The sequence below is a fragment of the Cylas formicarius genome, unplaced genomic scaffold (assembly GCF_029955315.1).
Source record: "Cylas formicarius isolate icCylForm1 unplaced genomic scaffold, icCylForm1.1 PGA_scaffold_5__7_contigs__length_24384050, whole genome shotgun sequence".
NCBI classification, from domain to species: Eukaryota; Metazoa; Arthropoda; class Insecta; order Coleoptera; family Brentidae; genus Cylas; species Cylas formicarius.
This window is the reverse complement of record NW_026844341.1, coordinates 17,042,486-17,057,582: the sequence shown is the minus strand read 5'-3', so window position 1 is coordinate 17,057,582 and position 15,097 is coordinate 17,042,486. Positions and strand designations below refer to the sequence as shown.

The following is a 15,097-nucleotide window of genomic DNA, read 5'->3' as shown; positions in this document are numbered from 1 at the left end:
TGGAAGGCAAAATTGTAGGTAGACGAAGTGTTATGATGATCAGCAATCATATTATCAGGTTTGAATGATCCTCTGCCACCAAGTGTATATGGTGAATGTCTTAGCAGATGGAACGTATCTCTTGGTATAAGCTTCGATATAAACCGTCGTGTTTGATTTGAATATCCATTTGCTCTTCCGTAGCAAAAATATATATGGCGGTATTCAGGATTTGGATAATAAGCTATTTCAATAGAAACTAATTTTTAACGGATTGTGACAATAACCTTTTCAAATTTCAATTAAGTCTTCTGGACTCGAATTTTACAAGTTTACAAGTAAAATTTTACAAGTAAAGTTCGAGTCGAAAAGAAAAAATTCGATTTATAGCTAAACGAGAACACTTATCGAGTTGAAACAGGAGTAAGAATGTTTGAGGATTTGTGATTCTGCTTGAGGCGATCTGTTCTATTTTGCGATATCAGTCTAAATACAGGAAAAATAAAAAAAAATCTGAAACACTTTAAACATACCAACTTATTTGATTGTTAATTAAACAAATTGCGTTAAAAATGATATCAAGATTTTGAATTTTTCTTACATGACTTACTACCGTTATTCTACCACGTTGAATCTTTTCTCAAAGTCTCCAAACTCAATTTCCGAACACCCATATATTTTGTTACCCATACTGTTTAATTATTATTAGCTTGAAAAGGATATGGCCATTCGATGATGAACCGTGTGTATCTGCGGATGATGTTCTCCTCGGAGAAGAGGAAAAGCGATGAGGAGCCGCCTTGCTGCTGTCCCGTCTGGCCCCCCGCCTGGCCGCCCATTCTATCAGCTGCTGAGAAGGAGCCCCCGGCTGCCCCCAACACGTGTGCTGCCCCCAACGGCCTGCCTTCCTTTCTGGCTTGCGCAGCCTGAAGCACAGCCGCCTCCTGGGCGGCGGCCAACCTAAAAACAAAGATAAAACCCTTAACGGTCATTATATTTATCAACCCCGGCTGGAACCAGCGAATAACCACGAGAAAAATACGCTTCACTAGTATTAAATTGTACAGGTCAAATCTCCCCCCCCCCCCCCCCCCCAAACACAAACTAACAAGCATTAATGGCATTCAGTTACGTTACATCAAGTTCGATTATAAGGCCATTATATAGCAGCCTAATTTCAATAAATATATTAGTTAGAAAAATTTTAAACGACATTTTAATACAATATTATAAAACAAGTACGATAAACGGCATTTGACTTACGAGTTTATTTGACACGAGCGGAGCGTCACAATTGACAAACGTCAAAATTCAAGGCATGGGAAATATCTCCGAAAAGATCCGATTGCTCCCAAAATACCGACAATGACCCGCACGCTAGATGGGTGTGTAATTAGGCATTTTACAGACGGGAGTAAAAAAAAAATTTTACCTTTTCAGTGCAATGGTATCTTTCCATGAAGACGATTTGATCATAATAGAACGAGATTGAAAATACCGACTATAATTAATTTAAATTATGTAGACCTCTGATAGACAGCTGGAACATATTCTATCTACCAACTTTTGGCCTTAAGAGTATGTTGCCACGGTTCAGGCGATTCTTTTAGTGACTGTTATTTTTTTCGGTTTTGAGTTTTGTCTTATTTACACTTTTTTTTATATAGTTGCTTTTGATTGGGTCGATTTTTACTATGCTGTTTATTGCTACATAATCGGTATTCGGTATTTTCGGTTATTTGTTGTTACTTGTCGAATTAAGTGCCTTGTTAATGGATATTATATCTGCTAGACAATAAAGATTATTATTATTATTATTATTATTATTGTTATTATTATGACTATTATTTGAAATTTCCGTGCCAAGGAATGAAAAAATTTGTTTGAATAGTCAATACCTTTCAGAAAAGGTCTTGGTGCTTTATAATTAAAATAATAATAATAATAATAATAATAATAATAATAATAATAATAATAATAATAATAATAATAATAACAATAATAATAACAACAATAATAATAATAACAATAATAATAATAATAATAATAATAATAATAATAACAGTGATAATGATGATAATAATAATAACAAATTGTTTATTGCTCATAAAGATTCAAGATTCTACTGAGTACAGGACGTTTTAGTTTAATAGCATATTAAATTTAAATTTGAATATTTATTTTACAAATGACCCAGACAAAATAAAATATATAATTCCGGCCTACAAAAATAAACTGACCAAAACAAGGGAAGATAAACCAAAATAATGGATTGAATTAATTGAATGAAGTTGCTTTCAGCCATAGCTTTAAACTTGGCCAAGGACTGTGTGAACCCTTTAGATGTTATAATAGCTTTCTACTCCCGGCTGTATAATACCTAATTACACACCGATCTAGCGTGCGGGAAGCGTCATTTTTCCACATTAGTTTCGTTTCCCACAGATCCGAGCCACTATCTGGGATTTTGCTGCACGGGTTTGGGAGCAATCGGATGTTTTCGGAGATACTTCCCACTCTTTGAATTTTGATGTTTGTCAATTCTGACGGTCATGTCAGTGAATGCATTCTTGTTATTTTGCGAAAATGCACCCAAAAACTAATGGTGGTTGAAAAAGTATAGTACGCAACACGTTCGGTAAACTTTTTAACTCACTCGTTTATTAAACACTGGCTCCGCTCGTGTCAAATAAACTCGTGAGTCAAATGCCGTTTACCGCACTTGTTGTAAAATACACTATTTTCATTTAAGCAGGAATTATGTTATTTAATTTTTTTCCATAATATAGAAATCTTCGTTGCCATATCTGTCTCTTTGCAAATGGTAAGTTTTCTTTCATCTTTTCTCTAGTAAAGTGGCCACGAGATATGTGCAATGCTTAAATAACTGATCTAAGGGATACTATCGGTTAAGTCGAAATATAGCTTTCAGGACTCTTTTCTGAATTCCCTAATGGTTTTATATCACTTTTATATGTAAAGGCCCAGCCGATAATGCCGTATAGTAGACCAACGCAACGTATAAGGAAAGATTTTCTTTTCTTGAAAGAATTTGTCTCGTTTGCTTAAACATATTTACTAGTAATTATTACAGATAACGTTTGATTTGGTGGGTCTAGATACCTCAAAAACACATTAGATTTTAGACGTAGTGTCGTCCTAGCTCAGTTTAGTCGACGACTCAAACCTGACAGCTCCATTGGGGTGTAAAATTAGGTAACTAAGCACTGCACATGATTTCGGGTCGCCTTTTATGACGTCAATGCTACGTCAAAACGCTTGTCGAGGCCAGGAAATTATTCTTTTTGACTTCTGACTGAAAAGCAGATGATTGGATAATTTATTTTTTAGTGTCACTTATTTCGTTATTTTAATGTAATATTTATTTGGAAAGTGCCAAATTGGTTCCGTTGAGCTTTCGCCACGGCTTCGTTATCCCCCTCCACTGTGTCGATGAAAAAAAAACATAAACCGAGACACGAGAGACGAAAGGAGTGAGGAGGGGGAGGGGGTGAGTTTCGCAGCCGGGAAAAACTGGCGGGCTGCTGGAGGGCCGCATTCGATCGATAGACGTTCAGTAGGTGAGCAGGGTTGCCGCGTGTCGCGACACCGGCGACACGGCCTTTGAAGTAGCGGCAATGTCGCGCGGACAGCCGGGATGCGTGTCAGCGGGCCGCGCGAGGCCGATAGCCTAGTTTTTCCGCGTCCGGAATTTTACGATATTCCGGACGTGTATGTACGTGTACGAGGGCGGGAATTGATTTAAACGAAACGCCGGACAGATATGTGCCGAGTTCGCGGACATTAAATTGCGATTCCTATTTGCTGGACGGAGAGAGGTCGGGGTTTAAGCGGTACTGGCCACTGGATGTATAGTCCTTTTACAGATAAATAGTTTTGACTTATTGAATGCAATAGGTAGATAGATGGACAGTTCTTTATTTTAAACATTGTTACCAATGCTAACAATAAATGAAATGACGTTAAAGGCCCGCAGCTACAACTAGAGGTACTTATTTCTTAATGTTCCACAAGTATTATATTATATTCAATTAAGAGTTTTTTAATTTCCTTTTTAATCGCATTCGTCTAACATTCAGAGGTATCTTTATTAATAGTAGCGGAGCGAGTTTTTTTTGTATAGTAGTATATTATGCAACAAGATCGGTAAACGGCATTTGACTCACGAATTCATTTGACACGAGCGGAGCGCAGCGGAGCGAGTGTTTAATAAACGAATGACTTAAAAAGTTTACCGAACGGTTATGACCGTTAGTTTTTGTTTGCAAAACAACACGAATACATTCACTGACATGACCGTCAGAATTGACTGATATAAGTCGAAAAATTTTGTATTTGTATCTACGCCTGAGTTGCCTATTGTTTCTATATTAGACTGATTATTATTGTCTGTAACTTTCTTTAACCGTGTATATGTCATTGATAAATATAACAAACTACGCCATGGTTATTATAGCAAACTTTTGACATTTCACCCTGTCCATTTTTGTAGACCTTAAAGATTTGAGCACGTTGGCTTAGATATGACTTTATCCATTTTAGTACTGAACCTCTTACGTGATATAACAATAATAATAATAAATAGCCTTTATTAAAGTAGGACAAAAAGAATATACTACAATAGAGTTGAACAGATGGCGAGGTCTAGCAGCGCTACTCCAAATAACCACCGATACAATGTAGTAGTATATTGAGAATTAACAATAAAAAAAAACTAACAAATATAAATAAGTCCCTTAAGTCCACCTAAGATTCACAATTAGTATGTATTATGTATAGATGAAACATTAAACTCTCTCTCGACAGAGTTTACGATACTATTCATATCAAATTATCACATCTTTAAAAGTTTTTCATTTATCGCCAATTAATTCACCCACAAAAACGCAAATTTCTAGGATCTATTAGAATTTTGTGCCCACAAACGACGCAGCCTGTATATAATTCCAACAATGTTCGCAATAGCGGATATAGCCCTGAATCTCCTTAGTTTTCTGGTATACGAATTTTTCCAATGAAGTAAATAGTTTTCATGAAGCTACATGTTTTCTGAAACCATGCAGTACGCGGTAATAGTAAATGACGTCATCGCGTGTAGATTGAGGGCGAGAAATGGTGCTTTTCATTTGGATGTTTTCAAATATCTCGAACAGCGTATGGGATAGACGGAAACCGTAAATACAAAAATTGTAGCCCTTAATACGGCCTACAACACTGTTTGAACTGATTAGCAATATTTTGTACGAATTTTGATTTACGGTTAATAATTCACTCTCTAAAAGAACAATTTTCAGGGTCTTTTATATTTTTGTCCATAACTAAAACACCTTGTATATAATTGAAAAAATGCGTTAAACAACAGTTATAGCGTCGGATCTCCCACGTATTACGGTTGTAAAATTTTTCCGATCGGACGAATGGTTTTGGAGAAAAAGATGTTTTTCAAATTCAAAAATTAAAAAAAAATACCGGCACTGCACTAATACACAATAACTCGTTTTACCACAAACCGAAACTCAATTTTACGTACTCGACCCGCGTTTCGCCAACCAGGAGAAGATTAAAACTGTTTCCTGTTTTCTGTTCCCGGCGTTTGTTCAAAAATTTGACCGTTATAAGAAAAATATGTTCCAGACAAACATTTTTCAATTAAGGTCGATTCAATTACTGAAGGATGTTGAATTTCAGGAATAGGGACTTTAGTAAAGAAGGATTCTATGTCGAAACTAACTAGAATATCTAATGTAATGCTTTTTAATTGTTTCCGTGTAAATGGTTTTAATAAAGAAGAATAGAGAATATCCTGGAGAACCAAATTACTAATCAAGATGACTTAGGATCCTCAAAGCTTGTAAACCTTGGCTAACGCAGAAAAGCAAAGAGAAGTTTGATGGAGGAAGAACTTCAGTAAGAAGAGAAGTTGGCTAAAGGACAACCACCACAATGTATGAGAGGGTTAAAGATGGCCCCACAAGCTAAAGAAAGATGGACGCTCACGTAGTCCGCAAAGGATTAAGTAAAATAAGAAGGTCGAAGGGGCGTAGGTGGTCGAAGCGCCTATTTGGCTCGACGGCCAGACAGCGCCGTGGAGGACGTCTCCATACGTAGACTTCGGGCGCCGTCTGTAACTGTTTTGGCTCGAACCCACGCCGATATGATGAATCGGAAGATTTTCTATAGGGGGAGTTGAACGGGGTGTGGGCGGGGGGCGAATCGTCCAATTAAACAAACAACACGGCACAACCTTTACCAAACGGGGGAACGGTGGGAGCGGGAGGGTACGTAATAAAAGATACATCGTTGCACGAAAATAGCTTTGTCTGCGATCGATCGGGTTTGACGCGTTTAATTTTTATTTTTAGTGGGAGTTCGCGACACCGTTAAAGGGGTACGCGTGGACACAGTAATAAAATCAACTCAGTTTCAACGAAAAACTATCCATAAGACTACATAGGTGTCGAACTACAGAACTAAACAGACCACGTACGCAGTGAGGGTAGACACTCCAGCAACATTATTGATACAAGAAATATGAGAGGACCATTTCCTGGTTAAAGCCGGACTGAGGCCAATACTATCGACACAGGTAACACAAAAACAAAAACGGATAGCAAGATGGGATGAGAAGCTTCAAGACTTGGAAAGAAGAACACAACACCAAATAGCTGTCAGTAATAGGTTCCAAGCACTGTAGGTAACTGAAAATGCCCAAAAAGTGGAGATAGACCTAGAACAGGAGTGGCAGTCAGTCAAGAAAGCTGTGTAAGAAACTGCTAGACAGTGTTTAGTAAAAAAGAAAAATAATATACAAGTAGTACGATGAGGAATGAGCAATTCTTGAGTTCGATAAATCTGTTTTTATAATATTCTTATTTGAACCGCCAACACCTTCAGGATGACTTAAACAGGCTTCTACTGTGGAGGTTAACGCATCCGAGTGCAAGTTCAATTCCAACTATTCTATAGACAATGAGTTGTTGCAATCTGTCTAGCCCATAAGTTAATGCAAACTAACCTTCATGATAGCAGGGTTATTCAAAACTATTATCATACAGTAAAATCTCTTTATTGTATACTTATTAGAAGCTGTCTCGCATACGTGCAGAGAAAGTTGTTCCACTTATAAATATTAAGTCTTTTAACAATCGTCAGTGTGATCATGAACCCCTATTTCGTGAACTCGGCATGACCTTTTTTTTTCGGATCGGTTACCATGCTTCATTTAAAACCAGACACCAGCAGCATCCTGCCATTTCATGTGACTTGCCATCGTACAAACCATATCGCGTACCTCATATTCTGGTTCATTCTCTTGCATTTCATTTCATTTAACCTTTTTTGCTGATGCTCACTAACAATAGTATTAGTCAACTTTGCTATTAACTTTAGCATAAGTATCAAGTAGTTACCTATTTATGCTTATCCTTATATCCCATACAAAAAGTCACAGTCACATTACTTTCACTCACCGCCTCTAGGTCTAATTGGTTGGTTTGAAATCACAGATTCTATTGGTTGAAAATGAGATTTCAAATGAACGCGCATGCTGACGTTGAAGAAGTGACGACAAGCAGGACCAATGCCTTAGTATAGTTCGCCGAACAATATACCGTTTTTACAACCTTTTATGGTTTTCACTTCGGAATGAGTTTAAAACCCGCCTGTTGTAAAGCGGAAGGGAGCATTCCTTCCAGCACGTACCACAAGCCAGGGAAAATTATTTTACCAGGAGACGCGGAAGATTCGGTACTATAACATCTATTTCAATAATGTGCAGGATTTTTCAATTATAAACAAAAGTCTAAAAGACACTGAAAATTGTTCTTTTTCAAAGTAAATTATTAGTCGTAAATCAAAATTCTCAAAAAATATGGCCAATTGGTTCAAATGATATTGTTCAATGGATCAAGAGCTAAAATTTTTGTATTTACGGTTTTCACTGTTCGAGATATTTGAAGAAATCGAAATGAAAATCACCGTCATTTACTATTACGACATACTGCATGGTTTCAGAAAACAAGTATTTTTTCCAAAACCATTTGCTCTATTGAAAAAATTCATACACTAGGAGAAATGGGAGATCCAAGGCTATTACCCCTATTTCGAAAATTGTTTGCTGGGTGTGTCGGTTACTGGCAAAAAATCTAAGATATCCTAAAAATTTCCGTTTTTGTGGGTAAATTATTGGCGATTAATGAATAACTGTTGGAGTTGGTATAATTTGATTTGAACAGTATCGTAAACTGTGTCGAAAGAAAGATCCAGTTTTCGTCTATAACACAGGATGCCCGACATATTTGAAAGGAATATTATTTTAAATCGCAATTAATAGTACAAATTTTAACATTTAACAAAGTTTGGCGTAACTTTGAAGTTCGACGAGATGTGAAAAACACTTTATACAGGGTGCGTGCACAATTCAATTACATCGACTTTGCGAAAGTTCCATAGCGGTCCGCAGGAGCACGATAGAAATGCAATGCGTCCCTCAAGGACAATAACCCCGAATCAACTTTTTTTTTAAATACGAACCTGCCCCGCACAGCGACGATTTTTCGAAATCATCTTATTGAACTGCAACACGGAATTTATATCAACTTTCCGATATAACCTTCAAGTAGTCCGCCATTTTCAATGATCTCTGTCATTGCAAATTTACATTTTATTAATTAAAAAACGAAACAAATCGTCCCAATTCGATCGCCTATATTCGCCAAGAAGCCAACGGACCCTCTTGAAATTTTGAACAAGTTCGAAGCGGGAGGCGTTGCCGCTTCTCCAACAAATCAATATTTTTTTCGAAACCGTTAATTAAAAAACGAATTGACAAGTTTGTGCCCGCAACACGTGTCCGTTCGTCCCCTCCCAGCCCCGCAGTGTAGGATAATGACGCCTCGTGACGTCGATTCCCCACGTTTAATGGATGACGTATCTAAGGAAACGTGGACATAAAGAAGTCGCGTTGTCAAGTCGATACGCTGCGGGGGGTACAGCCCCCCCCCCTACCCAGAAACGCGTCACTATATTCCAATTTCCTGCAATGCCGCCGGGTTATACACTCCGCGTGGTGGGAGGGGGGTGGGGGGATCGGCCCATTTAATTAACGGTAAAAAATTGGGTGTCGAACGATTTGTCAGAAAATCGCTGAGTTTCCACCAGGAATTGCATCCATTGATTGCGAAAACATTATACTTAATTATAAAATATAAATAATTTAAAAAAAAAACATAAAAGCATAAAAAATAAGCCATAAAATTGAAGAAGGTAAATTTAAAAAATAAAAAACTCTTTTTTAAAGAAAGGCTACTGTAATTCTTATTATAAAACTTCTGCGTCGCGGTTAAGATTGTTAGGTTGCTTATAGATTTCTATAGACTCTCGGATTTTTCTTTGGTAGAAGAATTGTTTACATGCAAGAATTTTAGTGTTATCGAATAAAATTTTATGTCCGGTTTCGTGATTGTTTTCTTTACTCTTTACTAAAGTTCCCATTCCTGAAACTCTCACGTCAGATATATTAAAATCCGAGAATTGGAACCAAACTTTCTTACCTTAATTGAAAAATGCTGGTCTGAAACATATTTCTCTCATAACGGAACCAGCTACGGGTTTTCCACTATCACCAGTCATCGCGACTATATTTATGGAAGCCTTTCAGGAGAAAGCTCTCCATCTAAAACCAAAATTATCCACAACAATCCAACAGCAATGAGGCAGAATGCAGTCCCACACTTGGCACTGAGTCGTTACATTCAAAACATCATTGACCACATATCAAAACTTCTATAGAAATATAATGTCAAAACCAGATTTACCACTTGTGCAAAAATTTCTCAACATCTCCGATCCGTCAAAGACAAAATTCCATTGGAGATGCCGTGAGTTTACAGCATTCCGCGCATATGCGGCAAAGAATACATTGGAGAGAACGGACGAAAAATATCAACTAGGCTTAAAGAACATGAAACACAAGTAAATTTATAAGCAGTTGCCGAACATAATCACGAAACCGGACATAAAATTCTATTCGATACAATAAAATTCTTGCCCCCCCTCAAACAACATAAAAGCAGGTACAGAGTAAAATACGAGCCAGTTTTTAGTCAAGCTCTGAAGACGCCAACAGGATAATTGGCGAAACGTTAGCTAGTTCGACTCAACAAAAACCGACGCAGCAGGAATCCAGAAGTTTTATAAAAAAAATAATAAAAAACTGGTTAAACACGTGTAATTAATAGCAAAATTGACAAATAAATATGTAGACCATTCAAGTAAAAATTTGAAAGTAACAATCGACTAAATTCCTGTACTTAATAAAATTTATTATTAATCAAACGATGGCAGCTAAATAACTTAGATGCATTATATTATTCAAAGGAATTTGAATATTTTATTACGAACACAATTTTTTGTAAATAAACGCATTAATTTAGGTATTTACGTTTTACCAATAAACATTGAATTTCACGCGATCAATAGCGAAATTAATTAAAAATAAATAGAAACAAATTGTAGAAGTAGTAATCCAATAATACAAGCGAAACAAAATATTCTTAAATGTTACAATTGTGCTTTTAAATATTTTAATTTTATTTATGTTAATTAAACATTAGTCGACGACACTTTTAAGATGTATTTATAAAATAAATTTTTTACCTCTTGCTTTCAGAAAAACAGTTTCGTTTAAGGTATATGCATTAAAGAAGTAAATATGGGTTCGCTTTGAAGTAAAAGGTCTTTCGTTTTTTTACAAAACGTATTGTAAAACTAGAGGATTTACTTCTAAAAACGGAATTCAAAAACACAACTTAATACAAGCACCAGATCGAACCTTAAAAATAATACTTTGTGTGATATGATCAAATTTACACACACCTTTAACTGACATTCTGAAGCTTTTAGAGACTATTCCTATCTTCGCAACCTTTAACGGAGGGAAAATTCTTCTTTAATTATTTCTCAAAGGCACATCAACGAAGTAAATAATACACAAAGTTCAAAATTCTTGGAAATTCATTTAGATCCTAAACAAAACTAACAAATGGGTGGATCCTTCAAGAAACGCACTAACGAACATAAAAGAGCGTTTGAAAACAACAGTCTAGATTCTAATTATGCTACACACTTAAACATAGAAAAACACATTTTTGACGACAATTTTGATATTTTACATATAGCCTCAAAAAGTAGAAAATTCAATTTACATTTGATAAATACACGGTTTTGTCGAAACAATTGTCATGTGAATATATATGATTTGCTACTATCTGAACTTTTAGTTTTTATTTATTTTGTTAAATGGATTTTCATCAAGTAAAAGCCACCTCAATTCAATTAAAAAAAAAACATTTTTCTAATACGTAGCCTGAAGGACAGTGTAGATTGTATCATATTATTGACAGCTAGCTTTATGCCCTGGGCCAGGCTCCAGGTACAGCAAGAGGTTTTGGTCTACAACTTAGGGTAATTAGAAAAATCACAAACCTCAAATACAGAGAGGATGTTAGATCACAATTTTCGGAGCTTAAAATTCTTACACTGCCAAGAGCTTATATACTTAAGTGTATAGCTAAGGGTTACGAGAATCAAACAGATTCTTTACATGTGAATAAAGTTCACGCCTACAAAACACAGAATAGGGGCAACCTCAGACCTGATTTCTTCAAGTGCTACTGCATCTTTTTAATAAAGCAATCCTTTTACAGCTTGGTGGAATTCATCTTTTTTCAAGATATCAATAACTATATCTAGTCAGATGAGGGGGTACGTCTCCAGCTAGCCGTATATTTTCAATATCATGTTTGTAAATTATTATCTCATGAGAAAATGTATACACTATATTTGTAACGTTTTGCAATCAAGCAGCTAAAAACTATGTCACAGTAAGCAACGTGAAATAAAATCAACAGGGATCGAACAATTAATTTAAGTATCGTCAGCGTATTGATGAGAGGAGCAGTAGTTCAATAAATTTGTGAAATCAGAGGTGTATATTGAAAAAAGAAGAGGACCCACTTGCAACTCTTCAATTTATGAAAAACAAGGAGAGGACTGCGGTTTGGCACAATTTTCTGCCCCTTTCTTTTAAAATAATTGGCAAAAAAAGCTAGAACTAGTCTCTTCCATACCAACGAACTTTATTTTCTGAAGCAATACATAATAAATGTGATACATTTAGTAAGATTTAAGTTCAAGTCTTAAAGTTTCATTAGTATAGCAAGCAAAGATTAATCAACCCAAAAATTCGTATTTTTGCTCTTGGTGATGTTCGAGGACCTCAGAAATGTTTTGGATCCTTAGATGGCAAGTAAGCTTTTTTGTCAGTTGTTAACTTCCAACACTGTCCAAAAAAAAATCACAAAAATCAACAAAACAAACACATCGATTGCACGCTGCGAGTCTGAACTAGTTTGTTAAAATGGCCGTCCTATAGATAAATATTATGCTGCTAATACAGAGATTAAAAAAAAAAAAGTTGAATATGAATAATAAATACCAACGCATTTTAATAACAAGAAAATTCGAAGCGCTGATTTTACTAATAGTACAAGTATATGCTTCAATTGAAATTAATAAATATATGCTTTTCCTACGGATCAAGCAAATGCTTGTCCCAGTTGTAAACTTCGCGCATGTCGTTGACAGTAAATGGCAGAGTGACAAAATGTTAAAAAAGACGTTTAGAAACGCAGCAATTTTCTAATGTGTCATTTTTGGTTATGAGACTCATTACGAGAGCACACTAATACTTTGGGGATGGGTTTTAGGCGAACTTTATATGGTGGTAATGGAAATATTTTCTTTATTTGTCCAAAGCAGCGTTGAATGCAACCTTATTCCATTTAAAACAACTTTTATTCCGTAACCTTCCCCATATTTCTTTTCTCCATCGCCCGTCGCTTGAACCCTTTGCGACTCAGGTGACCCAGACATGTCATAGCTATCTTGGATTTGTAGGTACAAGACGATTTCGAAAATGATGTTTTTATACACCTTTTGTAGCTCAACTACGGGTTTGTGCGTAATGTTCACTGGCGCAGTCAGTTTCGAGGGAAAGTTGGGTACCAAACGCTTTGCTACTTTTAGCAAAAAAACATTAAATACTACCATCAGAACATGACAAGTGAACTTTTAGAAAGTTGGGTAAAAAATTGTAGTTTTCCAAATATACCACCAGTCAGGGTAGTAGTTTTGGTTACTTTTGGTTAATTTCGAACTGCATTTTGAATGTACCCGCATCTAGAGGAAAGACACTATCCATTTTACACGATAATCCCAAGGAAGATTGGTTAAAGTCTGTTCATAGATATAAGAATGTGACTAACTGAAACGAATTGAGCAAAGACCCGGGCAAGCTGTAAGAATGAAATATGTCCGAACAGGGCCGTACTTTGTTTAGAATTTAATTATTTGGGGTGTTGTTAGGAAAGATACTAAACAATATTTATTTATTTATTTATGTAGGTATTTATGTTTAAATCTAAAATAAAATTACAAATTATTTTTATTACCTACTCAAATTACTTAAAATTATTCACATAATATATCAGTATCACTATCGCCTTTTCTGATTATTATTTGTTGTATATTATTTGCAATATGCTATGCAATATTCTATATGTTTAACAAAATGTGCCCAACTTTGTGGAGGGATGTTAGAAACTTCGGTTTCTATAAGTTTGAGGACATTGGAGTTAACACGGGGAAAAACATTATTTCGACGAATGGCAGATTTCAGTTGGTGACAAACATGTTCAATGGGATGAAATATACAGTGGTAAGGTGGATAATTATCACAGACGTTCCTTTTGTACGTTCAATCTCTGCAGAACCTCAATAATTGTTTTTTGGTATAATCTTCGAAATTTTTTTGGATTGTTCCTTTTGTGTCACATGAGGAAGGGGTTTTAGTCAACTGCCTATTATGATAACTTGCATTGTCCATTACAATTACGCTATTAGCGGTGGTGTCTTCGTGGTAATCCACAGAAGAATCTTTAATATTTTTCGCAGACAGAGAAGGTCATCACTCATCAGTTGAGTCAACCCAACCCTTTTCCAGGGTATCATAAGTGTCGAACCAGGTTTCATCCAAGTAAATAATTGGCCTTTGTTGTTCTCTGTAAATCCAAATTTTTTCTAGATATTCCAGTCGCCGTTTCCGAATTCTAAAAGGTTCCATTAAAACTTGCCTTTTGTAAATTTTTTTTAAATCTAAAACCATGTGTTGAATACACTTCCATAAGGTAGTTCTGCCACATTTAACACCGGTTTCATCTTTTTCAAGCCTCCTAATTAAGATATGTAATGTAGGCACGCTTTGTTCCTCGTATAATTGGTAAATTTCACGCCGTATTATACCTTGAACATTTTCATCTACACTCGAGAAAATGTCAGCATAGCTTCTTTTTTTCCTCGCTGAAATAAGATTTTCCCAATTTTCCATACAGTTGATGTTGGAATTTTCGTCAATGTGGCCGTTTCTTCTAAAGATGCTTGCTTGCTGGCACCACGTTTGTAGTGTTTTCTACGTTTGGGCGGTAGCATCTCCTGAGATACACTAGACTCGCACATATTTTGCATAATTCGCACACGATTCAACACACGCTGTATTACACACGAAATAAGAATGATTACTAATAAACCTAAACGAAGTAGTATACCAAACCAAAGAATATTAAACACAGGTAGGTATAAAATTATTTTCTGTTACGGACCACAATTCTACCTGAGTTTAAATTCCGAAATTTTAGATAATAATCTTGTTGCATTGTTGCATTCAATTCAAAAGCAATTGCTCCCTTTCTTATATCTATGAACAGACCATACTAAACGCTTTGCTACTTTTCGCAAAAAAGCATTAAAGACTGCTTATTAGATTACCATCAAAACAATCAGGAAAATTGGGTAAAAAATGCTCTTCTTGATAATGCCAGTCATCATAGCACTTTAGCTAAATAAGTACCAACAATCAGCAGTAAAAAAAAGAGGTATTGCAAGAGTTTTTTGGTCAGCATGACTTTTGTTATGAAGATACAAAAAAGAAATTGTGTGATAAAACTTATTGTATAGAGGAAATCATTAAAAAATCCAGTAA

The 15,097-nt window shown here is 35.7% G+C and overlaps 1 protein-coding gene across 16 annotated transcripts in view; it reads right to left on the bottom strand.

The window, feature by feature from the left end:
* LOC132702239 (voltage-dependent calcium channel type A subunit alpha-1) overlaps nt 1–15,097 on the bottom strand; it is a 74,998-nt gene that overhangs the window by 50,507 nt on the left and 9,394 nt on the right. For all 16 annotated transcript variants that reach the window (XM_060670756.1, XM_060670758.1, XM_060670760.1 and 13 more), the window contains exon 2: nt 704–939. In XM_060670756.1, the coding sequence (XP_060526739.1) occupies nt 704–818 (115 nt within the window). In that variant the 5' untranslated portion in view covers nt 819–939. The remainder of the gene's footprint in view (nt 1–703; nt 940–15,097) is intronic.